The sequence below is a fragment of the Lichenostomus cassidix genome, unplaced genomic scaffold (assembly GCF_008360975.1).
Source record: "Lichenostomus cassidix isolate B80296 unplaced genomic scaffold, HeHo_3.0 HiC_scaffold_34, whole genome shotgun sequence".
NCBI classification, from domain to species: Eukaryota; Metazoa; Chordata; class Aves; order Passeriformes; family Meliphagidae; genus Lichenostomus; species Lichenostomus cassidix.
The window spans coordinates 1,995,513-2,009,043 of record NW_028147431.1 but is presented as its reverse complement, the minus strand read 5'-3'; the positions used below and the strand labels follow the sequence as shown (position 1 = coordinate 2,009,043).

Below are 13,531 nucleotides of genomic sequence, written 5' to 3'. Positions count from 1 at the left end.
TCCCTCCCGGCTTCCCTCCGGAGCTTCCGGGCGCGGCTGCGCAGTGCGCATGCGCAGGGCGAGCAGCGGAGCGCCGAGAGCGTCGATACAGGGAAAATCAGCCGAGCTCCGAGCGCATCGATACAGGAAGCACAATCGAGTGTCTATCCTATCGATCAAGGAAACTCAACCGACTACCGAAAGCTTCGATCCAGGAAGCTCAACCGAGTGTCGACATGATCGATACAGGAAGCTCAGCCGAGTACCGATCGTATCGATCCAGGAAAGCCCAATCAAGTACCAAAAGCGTCGATCCAGGAAGCTCAATGGAGTGTCAATCGTATCGATATAGGATGCTCAGCCGAGTATCGATCGTGTCGATTCAGGAAGCTCAATCGAGTACCAAAAGCGTCGATCTAGGAAGCTCAATGGAGTGTCAATCGTATCGATATAGGAAGCTCAGCCGAGTGTCGATCTTATCGATACAGGACGCTAAATCGAGTACCAAAAAGTCGATCTAGGAAGCTCAATAGAGTGTCGATTGTATCGATACAGGAAAGCTCAACCGAGTGTCAATCATATCGATATAGGAAGCTCAAGCGAGCTCCGAGCGCATCGATTTAGGAAACTCAACCGAGCACGGAGCTCATCAATACAGGAAGCTCAGCCGAATGCCGAGTGCATCGATGTAGGCACCTCAGCCGAGCACCGAGCGAGTCGATTTCCCGCCCTTTTCCCCCAATCAACTTCCAGGATTCGTTTTGATGGACAGACCAACAACCAATCAGGTGCTCCAGAGCGGTGATTGACAGCCGGCCCAGCCAATCAGCGCGCATTTATTGCTGCAGCCAGGGGGAAACTGAGGCAGGGCGTGATCCCGGCGCGGGAATCCTGAAATTCCCGAATTCCCGCGGGATCGGAAGGGAAAAGGGGAAATCGTACCTGCCGGGGGGAAACTGAGGCACGGAGTGGTGATGGGAAATTCCCAGAATTCCCAGGGATTGAGGGAGTTGTACCTTCCCGGGGAAACTGAGGCACGGAGTGGTTTCCATTCCATGAGAACATTCCCGAGTTCTTTGGGATTTAGGGTTTTTGCTCCCCAAATTCCCCAATTCCCAAAATTCCCCAATTCCTGGGGTTTTGGGGGTTTTGCTCCTTCCCGGGGAAACTGAGGCACAAAGGGATTTTTTGAATCGAAAATCCCAAATCCCCATGGGAATTCCGCAGGAATTTGTCACTTTTCCAGGGAATCCAGACCGGGAAACAACCCAGGGTTGGGAATTTTGGGATTCCTGAATTCCTGGGATTTTCGGGAATTGTACCTTCCTGGAGAAACTGAGGCACAAAAGCGATTTCCAGGTGAAAAAACCCCTGAAATTCCTAGTAAAAACCCCCGAATTTCCCTCGGAATTTTGTTGGAATCTCCTCTTTTCCCAGGGAAACTGAGTCCCGAGGCCAGCCCGGCTCGGGAATTTTGGGAATTTGGGGAATTTCGGGATTCAGCCCCCCACAGTCCCGTTTTCCCCGCCGAACTGGCGCCGCTCCAGCAGGTCCTTGTACTGCAGCTCGGGCATGGCCATGCGGCGACATCTCTCCCTCTCCTCCTCCTGCAGCCCTTCCCGCAGCGCAAACCCCAAAATCCTCCCTCCCCCCGGCGGCTGGAAGGGTCTGAGATTCCCGTCGGGGATGGATTTGGCGGGAATGGGTCCTCCTCCCTCCAGGCACCTTCCCGCCAGGAATTCCCGCCGCCGCCGCAGCGCCGACACTTCCCGCCGCAGCCGCGAGATGCCGAATTTCTCCGCCTTTCTCCAGAAGCTCCGGTTGAAGTGGGAATAGAGCTCCCAGTCCAGGGCGTTCCAGGCGCGGAGGAGGCGGATCTGGGCCGGGGTGGGCTCCTGGGGTCTGTCGCGGGAGTTGTGGGGGAAAGAATCCACCGCGTCCCGCGGCCAGCACAGCTCCTCCCGCAGCAGAATCAGGGACTCGTCGAAGTTCTCGGCCAGCAGCACCAGCGGGAAGGTTTTCTCCAGCTCCCCCAGGATTCTGGGGATCCTCTCGGGGCTGACGGGGTCGGGAAGGCCGAAGTCGAACCACTGCAGGTTCCTGGCGTAGTGGTTGCCGCGGACTCCGGGCTGGAAGAAGCGCGACGGGGAGGCCAGGAAGGCGTCGAGGGACGGAGAGTTCCGGAAGGCGGGAGAGGCGGAGCGGAAGTAGGAGAAGGCTGAGGCGCCGAGCGTTCCCGGATCGCGGACGATGGAGAAGTAGAAGCTGTCGTTGGGCATCACCTTCTGCACCTGGAGGGGAGAGAAAAAATTTGGGATTTTTGGGGGATTTTTTGAGGATTTTTTGGAGGGTTTTTGGGGGTTTTTGGGGATTTTTGGGGATTTTTTGGGGTTTTTTTCGGTTTTATTTTCGATTTTTTGGGGAATTTTGGGGTGGTTTTTATTTCTTTGGGATTTTTTTATTTATTTTTTTTTTTTTTTTTGGATTTTTCGATTTTTGGGATTTTTAAAAATTTTTTGGATTTTTTTGACTTTTTGGAATTTTGGATTTTTTTATTATTTTGTGGGGATTTTTTGGGGATTTTTAAATTTTTTTCAGGTTTTTGGGAATTTTTTTTACTTTTTGATAATTTTTGAGATTTTTTTTGATTTTCTTTGGATTTTTGGGGATTTTTTTGGGATTTATTGAGGATTTTTTCTGGAAATTTTGGATTTTGGGGATATTTTTGGGGATTTTTGGGGATTTTTTGGGAAATTCTGGGGGAGTTTTGGGGATTTTGGGGATTTTTTGGGGGATTTTTTGGGGATTTTTTGGATGTTTTTCAGATTTCTTCGGATTTTTGGGATTTTTTTATTTTTTGGGAATTTTTGAGGGTTTTTTTATTTCTTTGGATTTTTGGGAATTTTGGGGGGATTTTTTGGGGATTTTTTGGAATTTTTTTGAGAATTTTTTGGGATCTTTTTGGGATTTTTGGGGGATTTTTTGGATCCCCAAAAAATCAAAAAAAATTTATACAAAAATTCCCAAATTTTCCCAAAATTCCCAATTTCCTCACCTCGTGCAGATCAAACCTTATGTGATGACAGATGACATCAAACTTCTCCCCAAGGCAGAATAACCCAAATAACCCCAAAATAGCCCAAAATAGCAGTAAAAAGTACCCTAAAAAATCCCAAAAAAATATAAAAATTTCCCCCAAAAATCCCAATAAATGGAAAAAAAAAATCCCCAGAAATTCCTGTAAAATTCAAAAAAAATTCCCAAAAAGAGCTGAAAAAAATCACCAAACGAAGCCAAAAAAATCCCCCAAAATATTGCAAAGAATCACCAAAAAAGGCAAAAAACCACCAAAAAAATCCCCAAAAAAATCCTGAAAAATTCCCAAAAAATCCCCAAAAAATCACCAAAAACCCACCAAAAAATCCCCAAAAATTCCCCAAAAATTCCCCAAAGTATCCCAAAAAAATCACCAAAAAAATGCAAAAAATCCTCCAAAAAAATCACGAAAAAATTCCTGTAAATAAAAACCCGAAAAATGCCACCAAAAATCACCGAAAAATCCTAAAACATCGTGAAAAATTGTCCAAAAATTCTAAAACCCCAAAAAATCCAAAAAATCACCCAAAAAATCCAAAAAAATCCCATTTAAAAATCCCCCAAAATCCTGAAAATTATCCCCAAAAATTCTACAAAAAATTCTAAAAAATTCCCAAAAAATCAGGAAAAGCTCAGAAAAAAAATCCCAAAAATCACCAAAAAATTCCCAAAATTCCCAAAAAATATCCCCAAAAATCAAGAAAAAAATTCTAAAAAATCCCCAAAAAATCCCAAAAAATGGGAAAAAAATCCCCCAAAAAATCCCCAAAAAACTCCAAAAATCTCCCCAAAAATCCTAAAAAAATCCCAAAAAATCCCCAAAAATGCCCCAAAAAATCCCAAAAAACCCCAAAAATCCCCAAAATTCCCAATTCCCTCACCTCGCGCAGGTCGAACCTCATGTGGTGACAGATGATGTCAAAGCTCTCCCCTGGCTGGTAGCCCCTGACCCTGGTGGCCCAGAATGGCTCAGGATAACCAACAGGAATATCCCCAAAATAGCCCAAAATAGCGTTAAAAACAAACCCCAAAAATCCTGAAAAATTAAAAAAAAAAATCCCATTGAATTCCTCAAAAAAACCCCAAAAAATCCTGAAAAAATCCTGATAAAATCCCCAAAACTCCCATAAAAATCTGCAAAAAGTCACCAATAAAAAGCCCCAAAATTCCCCAAAATACCTCCAAAAATCACCAAAACATCCCAAAAACGTCACCAAAAAATCATCCAAAAATCACAAAAACTCACGAAAAGATTTCTAAAAAATTGCCCAAAACGTCACCCCAAAATCAGGAAAAATAAGAAAAAATGCTTAAAAATTTGCAAAAATTCCCCAAAAAAATCTAAAAAATTTAAAAACTAAAACCCCAAAAACTCTAAAAAATTCTAAAAAAAAATCCCAACAATCCCAAAAATATCCCCAAAATCAGAAAAAAATTGTAAAAAAAACCCCCAAAAAATCCCAAAAATTGAAAGAATCCCAAAAAATCCAAAATCCAAAAATTCTAAAAAATCCCAAAAATCAAAATCCAAAATACCGAAAAATATCCCCAAAATCAAGAAAAATTCAAAACCCAAAAAATCACCAAAAAATTGGAAAAAAATCGGAAAAAAATCCCAAAAAAATCCCAAAAATCCCCAAAAATTCTAAAAAAAAAATCCCAAAAATCCCCAAAAAAATTCCCAAAAATCCTGAAAAAATCGCAAAAAATCCCCCAAAAAATTCTAAAAAAATCCCAAAAAATCAGAACAAAAATCAGAAAAAAAATCACGAAAACATCTTTAAAAATCCCAAAAAATCACCAAAAAAATTCCCAAAAAATCCCAAATTCTCCCATTTTCCCCCAAAATCCCGAATTCCCTCACCTCGCGCAGGTCGAACCTCATGTGGTGGCAGATGATGTCGAAGCTCTCCCCGGGCCGGTAGCCCCTGACCCTGGTGGCCCGGAAGGCGGCGGGGTAGCCGAACTGGTAGCGGTGGGGGAGGGCGAAGCGCAGGCGCCGCGACTCGCCGTATCGCGACAGGACGTTGACCAGCGAGCTGCCGCCCGTCTTGTGCGTCTTCAGGAACACCAGGTGGCTGCGCGGCCGGCAGGCGGCGCGCCCCGCGGGGCTGGGGGCACAGCGCGGGGGTTAGGGCGCCATATCGCGGGGTTGCGTCGCGATATCGCGGGGTTGCGTCGCGATAGGAGGGGTTATATCATCATATCGCAGGGTTGCATCGCGACAGGCGGGGTTGTGTCGCGATAGGAGGGGTTGTGTCGCGATATCGCGGGGTCGCGTCGCGATAGGAGGGGTTATGTCGCGATATCGCGGGGTTGTGTTGCGATAGGAGGGGTTATATCACAATATCGCGGGGTTGCGTCGCGATAGGAGGGGTTATGTCGCGATATCGCGGGGTTGCGTCGCGATAGGAGGGGTTATGTCGCAATAGGGGAGGGTTGTGTCACGATATCCTGGGTTCACGTCGCGATATCGCAGGTTTGTGTTGCGATATGAGGGGTTTTGTCGCTATATCGTGGGGTTTTGTCGTGATATGACCAGTTTGTGTCGCGATACTGTGGGGTTGTGTCGCGATATGGGGGCTGTGTCGCGATATCGCCAGGTTATCTCGTGATGTGGGAGGGGTTGTGTCGCGATATCGTAGGTTTGCGTCGTGATATGAGGTGTTGTGTCACGATATCGTGGGGTTGTGTCGTGATACGACCAGTTTGTGTCGCGATAAGGGCCGTGATATCGCGGGGTTGTGTCGCAATATTGCGGGTTTGTGTTGCGATATGAGGGGTTATTCGCGATATGGGGGGACTGCGTCGCGATATCGCCTGGTTGTGTCGTGACATTTGGGGTTTTTTAATGGAATTTTGGGGGTTTTTTCGCGATTTTGGGGGTCTTTATAGCGATATTTGGGGTTTTTATCGCGATTTTAGGGGTTTTTTTAACAGCGATTTTGGTGGATTTACTTATGACGATTTTGGGGGTTTTTCTAATGAGATATCGCGGTTTGTGTCACGATATGACAGTCATGTGCGATATGGGAGGGTTTTTTCAATGGGATTTTGGGGTTTTTTAATGGGATTTTAGGGCTTTTTAAAATGCAATTTTAGGGCTTTTTTAAATGGGATTTTAGTTTTTTTAAAAATGGGATTTTGTGGTTTTCTTTAATAGGATTTTGGGGTTTTTTAATGGGATTTTGGGGTTTTTTAATGGGACTTGAGTGTTTTAATGGGATTTATGTTTTTTTAAATGGGATTTTGAATTTTCTCTCTAGAATTTTGGGGGTTTTAATGGGAATTTTGGTTTTTTTTACCCGAATTTGGGATTTTGGTCTCACCTGTGTCTGTTCTTGGCCCCGAGGAGCTGCAGGGTGAAGCCAATGGTGACAGAAACTCCCAGAGCTGCTCCCAGCAGGGACAGGCGGGAAGGCAGCGGCTTCATCCCCTCCCTGCCAGGAAATTCGGCAATTTTGGGGGGAAAAATTCATAATTTGGGGAGGGAAAGGCGATCCTAAAAAATATCCTTGAAAATTTAAAAAAATCCCCCAAAAAATCCACAAAAAATTGACCCAAAAATGAGAAAAATATCCAAAAAATCCCCAAAAATTGACCCAAAAATGAGAAAAATCCCCCAAAAAATAATAAAAAAAATTGACCCAAAAATGATAAAAATACCCCAAAAAATCCCCATAAAATCGAGCAAAAAATAAGAAAAAACCCCAAAACCAACCCAATGTTATTATAGTAACAAAAATAATTTAAAAATAATAAAGATAACACAATAAAATAACTAATAATTATTAAAACAATAGAAACAATGATAAAAACCAACCAATAACAGTAACAATGGTAATAACAAAAAATAGAAGAAAACCCAAAAAATGCGCAAAAAATCGACCCAAATATTAAAAAATACCCAAAAAATACTCCAAAAAGTCCCCAAAATATTAGTAATAATGATGGTAATAATAACAACAATAATAATCAAAAGATTCCAGAGAAAATCTCCCCCCAAAACACCAATGGCTTCATCACCTTCCTGACAGGAAATTTGGGAATTTTGGGGGGAAAAATTAATAATTTGGGGAGGGAAAGGCGATCCTAAAAAATATCCTTGAAAATGAAAAAAAAATCCCCCAAAAAATCCCCCAAAAAATAAGAAAAAAACCCAAAAAACCCGAATAATAATAGCAATAATAAGGTTAAAACCAATAATAGGAATAGTAATGATAAAAATATAAATTCCTGAGAAAATCTCCCCCAAAATCAAAGAAAAATCCCCCAAAAAATCCCCAAAAGCATTTTCAAAGGAAGTCCCCAAAATATGGAACAAAAAAAAAGTTAAAAAAAAAATTCCCTCCAAAAAATTCTCCAAAAATAAAAAAATCCTGAGTGCAAAAAAATCCCCCAAAAATATTGAAAAATCCTCCAAAAATATTCAAAAATCCCCCAAAGATCCCCAAATATAAAAAAAAGCCTCCCAAACACCCCCAGAAGTAAAAGAAAAATAATAATAAAAAAAATTCCTCAAAATCAAAAAAAATCCCCAAAAAATCCTAATGGGAAATAGGGGGGGAAACACCGAGGGGATCCCAAATCCCAAAATCCCAAAATCCCAAAAGCCTGAAACCCAAATCCCCTAAAAAATCCCAAAATCCCATTAAAAAAAATCCCAAAATCCCATTTTAAAAAATCCCAAAATCCCATTTAATAAAAATTCCCCAAATGCCATTAAAAACTCCCCAAAATTCCATTAAAAAACCCCCAAAATCCCATTTAAAAAACCCCAAAATCCCATTAAAAAAACCCCAAAAAGTCCCATAAAAAAACATCCAAATCCATTGGATTTTCCCCAATTCTGTCTCCTCCCATTCCCGTTATTTACTCATCTCCTCCCCACCCAAACCCTAATTAATTCCTGATTTTTCCTTCCCAAAAATCCTAATTTTCCCTCCCCAAAAATCCCAATTCCCGCTTTTCTCCACCCAAAATCCCATTTTCCCCACTTTTCACCCCAAAATCCCAAATCCCACTTCTCCCCCCACATTCTAATTCCCGGATTTTCCTCCCGAAAATCCCATTTTTCCTCCCCAAATTCCCAACTTTTACCCCAAATTCCCAACTTTCCCCCCAAAATTCCAATTCTCACTTCTCCCCCCCTTCTAATTCCCGGTTTTTCCTCCCCAAATTCCCACTTTTCCCCCCAAAATTCCCACTTTTCCCTTTTCCTCCCGCAAAATCCCAAATCCCGCTCTCCCTGCCAAATCCCAATTCCCGAATTTTCCCCCCGAAAATCCCATTTTTCCCACTTTTTCCCCCCAAAATTCCATTTTTCCCACTTTTCCCGCTTTCCTCCCCAAAATCCCAAAACCCGCTTCCCCCCCGCCCAGAATTCCCGCTTTTTCCTCCCAAATTCCCACTTTTCCTCCCCAAATTCCCACTTTTTCCTCCCAAATTCCAACTTTTCCCCCAAAATCCCAATTCCCGCTTCCCCCCGCCTCCCAATTCCCACTTTCTCCCCAAAATTCCCACTTTTCCATCCCAAAATTCCCACTTTTTCCTCCCAAAATCCCAAATCCCGCTTCCCCCACCCCAAATTCCCACTTTTCCCCCCAAATTCCCATTTCCACCCCAAATTCCCACTTTTCCCCCCAAATTCCCACTTTTTCCCCCCAAATTCCCACTTTTCCTCCCAAATTCCCACTTTTCCACCCCAAAATTCCCACTTTTCACCCCAAAATTCCCACCCCCCCAAAACCCCTTTTTCCTCCCAAAATTCCCGTTTTTCCCTCCCTCCCTCCCTCCCGCACTCACCGCGGCCTCTCTCAGCTCCGCCACATCCCGCGGGGAATCCGGACGATCCCAAAAAAAACCCCAAAAAAACCCCAAAACTCCCTCGCGATCCCAAAATTCCCGAAATTCCGGCGATCCCAAAAGTTGGGCGCAGTTCGCGATCTTTCTCTTCCCAACCCCAAAAAGTTTTTTTCCCCTTTTGTTTCTGAGCTCCGCCCGGGAGCGATTTGGGATCGGGAATGGGGCGGGAGGTGGGATTTGGGGCGGGATTTGGGGTTTGGGGAGGAGTTTGGGATTTTGGGATCGGGAATGGGGCGGGATTTCGGATTTGGGGTTTTGGGGATCGGGAATGGGGCGGGATTTGGGATTTGGGGAGGAGTTTGGTCGGATTGGGGCGGGATTTGGGATTTGGGATTTGGGGTGGGATTTGGGGTTTGGGGATCCAGAACGGGGCGGGATTTGGGATTTGGGGTTTTGGGGTGCGGGATTTGGGATTTTGGGGATCGGGGATGGGGCAGATTTGGGATTTGGGATTTGGGGAGGATTTGGGGTTTTGGGGATCGGGAATGGGCCGGGATTTGGGATTTGGGGAGGTTTGGGGTTTGGGATTTGGGGGCAGGATTTGGGATTTGGGATTTGGGGTGGGATTTGGGGTTTAGGGATCGGGAACGGCGGGATTTGGGATTTGGGGATTTGGGGTGCGGGATTTGGGATTTTGGGGATCGGGGATGGGGCTGGAATTTGGGATTTTGGGATTTGGGAGGAGTTTGGGATTTAGGATGGGAATGGGGTGGGATTTGGGGTTTGGGTTTTGGGGTGCGGGATTTGGGGTTTTGGGGATCGGGAACGGGGCGGGATTTGGGATTTGGGGAGGAGTTTGGGGTTTGGGATTTGGGGCGGGATTTGGGATTTGGGGTGGGATTTGGGGTTTGGGGATCGGGAACGGGGCGGGATTTGGGATGTGGGGCGGGATTTGGGGTTATGGGATCGGGATTTGGGGTTATGGGATCGGGATTTGGGGTTTTGAGGTTTGGGATTTGGGGTGGGATTTGGGATTTGGGGTGGAGTTTGGGATTTTGGGATCGGGAACGGGGCGGGATTTGGGATTCAGGGTTATGGGATCGGGATTTGGGGTTTTGGGGTTTGGGAATAGGGCGGGATTTGGGGTTTGGGGAGGGATTTGGGGTTTTGGGATCGGGACGGGGAGGATTTGGGGTTTGGGGTTTGGATTTGGGGTTTGGGTATAGTAATGGGATCGGGTTTGGGGAGGGATTTGGGGTTTGGGACGGATTTGGGGTGGTATTTGGGGTTTGGGGATCGGGAATGGGGCGGGATTTGGGATCTGGGAGGGATTTGGGATTTGGGATTAGGGATTTGGGGCGGGATTTGGGATTTTGGGATCGGGATGGGGCGGGATTTGGGGTTTGGGGTTTGGGCGGGATTTGGGATTTGGGGAGGGATTTGGGATTTGGGGTGGGATTTGGGATGGGAATGCAAATAGGAAAGGGAATAGGGTTGGAATGAGATCAGGAAAGGGATTTGGGGTGGGAATGGGATTTGGGATGGGAATGGGATCAGGAATGGGATTTGGGGTGGGAATGGGATCAGGAATGAGATTTGGGGTGGGAATAGGATCGGGAACGGGATTTGGGATGGGAATGGGATCAGAAATGGGATTTGGGGTGGGAATGGGATCGGGAATGGGACAGGACTAGGATTTGGAACCAAAGCCATATGGAGCTGTGAGGATCCCAAATCTCCAGGGAATCCCTGAACTGCAGGAGATCCCAAATCTCTAGGGGAACCTTCACTCCCTAAACCCCCCAGCACTGCATTTCCGTATAAAAAACCCAAATTTGGGGTTTTTAGGGTCTCTCCTTGGTTATAAAGACCCCAAATCTGTAGGGGAACCTCCACTCCACTCCCCAGCCCCACTTTTCCATATAAAACCCCAAATTTCGGGTTCTTTAGGGTCTCCCCTTGGTTATAGGAACCCTCAACCTATAGGGATCCCAAATCTATAGGGGAATCTCCACCCCCCAGCCCCACATTCCCTACAAAACCCCCCAAATTTTGAATTTTTAGGGTTTTTAGGGTTTCTCCTTGGTTATAGGGATGCCAAATCTATAGGGACCCCAAATCTCTAGGGGAACCTCCACTCCCTAAACCCCCCAGCCCTGCATTCCCCTATAAGAACCCCAAATTTTGGTTTTATTGGCGGTTTTTAGGTATTTTTTTAGGGTTTGTTAGGAATTTTTTAGGGATTTTTAGGGTTTTTCAGGATTTTTTTGGTTTTTAGGGATTTTTTTAGGGTTTTTTTAGGGTTTGTTAGGGATTTTTTAGTGTTTGTTAGGGTTTTTTAGGGATTTTTTAGGGATTTTCAGGGGTTTTTTTAGGATTTTTTAGGGATTTTTAGGATTTTTTAAATCCTCCCCTCACGCGGAGATCTCCCTGAGGCTTTGGCGCCCCAAAGCCACGTGACTCTGCAAGCCACGCCCACCGCCCCTCCCCTCACTACACGTGACAGAGGAAAGCCACGCCCACTCCCCCATTCACTCTCATTATATTTGCTCCACGTGACATTGGAAAGCCACGCCCACTCCCGCCTCCTTAATAAATTCCGTCACCCTGATTTGCATAAACCACGCCCACCCCACAGCTCATCCACCCCACGTGACAGCTCGTAACCACGCCCCTCGAGGCGCGGGCACGTGTCGGGCGCCATTTTCTTTTGGCGCGAAGCGAGTCAGCCGTGAGGGGAGGGGGATTTTCCTGAGGAGAACTTTGAGGTTTTTAGGGATTTTGAGCCCCGAAAAGGTGAGGGAGGGGCGGGAGGGATTGCGGAGCCTCGTTAAAAGGGAGTTTGGGGGGGTTTTGGGGCGGTGAGAGGTTGTGTTCTCCCCCTCAGTGGGATTCGGGGGGAATTTGTGAGGGGGGACTTCACTCGGAGAGGGTTTTGTGAGGGAGAGGCTTCATTTTCACCCCTCTAATTGGGGTTTAGGAGGTCAGGATTCCTTTTTTAGTGGAATTCGTGAGGGAGGATTTCTCTTCAGGAGGGTTTTGTGAGGGAGAGGCTTCATTTTCACCCCTCTAATTGGGATTTAGGAGGTCAGGATTCCTTTTTTAGTGGAATTCGTGAGGGAGGATTTCTCTCCAGGAGGGTTTTGTGAGGGAGAAGCTTCATTTTCACCCCTCTACTTGGGGTTTAGGAGGATCGTGGGGCCCCAAAAGGTCCTGATTCCTCTTTTAGTGGAATTTGTGAGGGAGGAGCTTCACTCCCTTCACTCCGGGAGAGTTTTGTGAGGGAGGAGTTTAATTAACGCCTCTCAAATGGAGGTTTAGGAGGATCGGGAGGCCCCAAAAGTCCCAAATTTCCTCCTTTAGTGGGATTTTTGAGGGGAGATTTCACTCCGGGAGGGTTTTGTGAGGGAGTAGCTTCATTTTCACCTCTCAAATTGAGACTTAGGAGGTCAGGATTCTTCCTTTAGTGGAATTTGTGAGGGAGGACTTTACTCTGAGGGGGTTTTGTGAGGGAGGAGTTTCATTTTCACCCCTCTAATTGAGGTTTAGGAGGATCTGGAGGCCCCAAAATGCCTTTATTTCCCTTTTAGTGGGATTTGTGAGGGAGGAACTTCCCCCCGGGAGGGTTTTGTGAGGGAGTAGCTTCATTTTCACCCCTCAAATCGAGGTTTAGGAGGTCAGGATTCTTCCTTTAGTGGAATTTGTGAGGGAGGACTTTACTCTGAGAGGGTTTTGTGAGGGAGGAGTTTAATTAACACCTCTAAAATGGAGGTTTAGGAGGATCTGGAGGCCTCAAAAGTCCCGAATTTCCTCCTTTAGTGGGATTTATGAGGGAGGAACTTCACTTCCACCCTTCAAATTGAGGTTTAGGAGGATCTGGAAACCCTAAAAGTCCCAAATTTCCTCCTTTAGTGGAATTTGTGAGGGAGGAACGTCCCTCCGGGAGGGTTTTGTGAGGGAGTAGCTTCATTTTCACCCCTCGTATTGAGGTTTAGGAGGTCAGGATTTCTCCTTTAGTGGAATTTGTGAGGGAGGACTTCACTCTGAGAGGGTTTTGTGAGGGAGGAGTTTTATTTTCACCCCTCAAATTGAAGTTTAGGAGAATCTGGGAGCCCCCAAAAGCTTAAGTTTCCCCCTCAGTGTGATTTTGGGGGAATTTGTGAGGGAAGAGTTTCCCCCATGTTTTCCCCCCCGTTTTCCCCCCGTTTTCCCCCCGTTTTTCCCCCGTTTTCCCCCCGTTTTCCCCCCGTTTTCCCCCCATTTTCCCCCCGTTTTTCTGCATTTTTCCCTGTTTTTTCCCAGCCCCTCCATGGCTCTGCGGCGCTCTCCCCGCCTGCCTCCCTCGGGACTCTCCTCAGGCTCCTTTGGCAGCTCTGCTGCTCCTTCAGCTCCTCCCAGCAGCTCCTCCAGCTCCCCCCAGACTCAGTAAGGAAATCCCAAAGTTCCAAAAATTCCAATTTCCCCTTTTAGCCCCTTTTTTCTCCTATTTTTTCCATTTTTTTTCTCTTTTTTTCTTTCTTTTTTTGGTCTTGTTTTCTGCTTGTTTTCCCCTTTTTTTTCTTTTTCTCTTATGTTTTCTGCTTTTTTCCCTTATATTTTCTGCTTTTTCCCCTTATTTTTTCTGCTTTTTCCCTTTATTTTTTCTGCTTTT

The 13,531-nt window shown here is 45.8% G+C and overlaps 1 protein-coding gene and 1 long non-coding RNA gene across 2 annotated transcripts; both read right to left on the bottom strand.

Moving 5' to 3' along the window:
• Positions 1-763: 763 nt before the first annotated feature.
• On the bottom strand, positions 764-1,090 carry LOC146423141 (uncharacterized). Its single transcript, XR_014847721.1, has 2 exons — positions 996-1,090; positions 764-921 (listed from the first exon to the last, which is right to left on the bottom strand). It is a non-coding gene; the product is annotated as an uncharacterized LOC146423141 (long non-coding RNA).
• Positions 1,091-1,469: 379 nt separating this feature from the next.
• Positions 1,470-9,090, bottom strand: LOC146423140 (galactose-3-O-sulfotransferase 4-like). Its single transcript, XM_085045203.1, has 4 exons — positions 8,881-9,090; positions 6,405-6,515; positions 4,940-5,186; positions 1,470-2,270 (listed from the first exon to the last, which is right to left on the bottom strand). Exons 2-4 carry the CDS (start codon positions 6,506-6,508, stop codon positions 1,479-1,481), a joined length of 1,143 nt encoding a protein of 380 aa, XP_084901329.1. The 5' UTR covers positions 6,509-6,515; positions 8,881-9,090; the 3' UTR covers positions 1,470-1,478.
• Between the last annotated feature and the right edge of the window lie 4,441 nt (positions 9,091-13,531).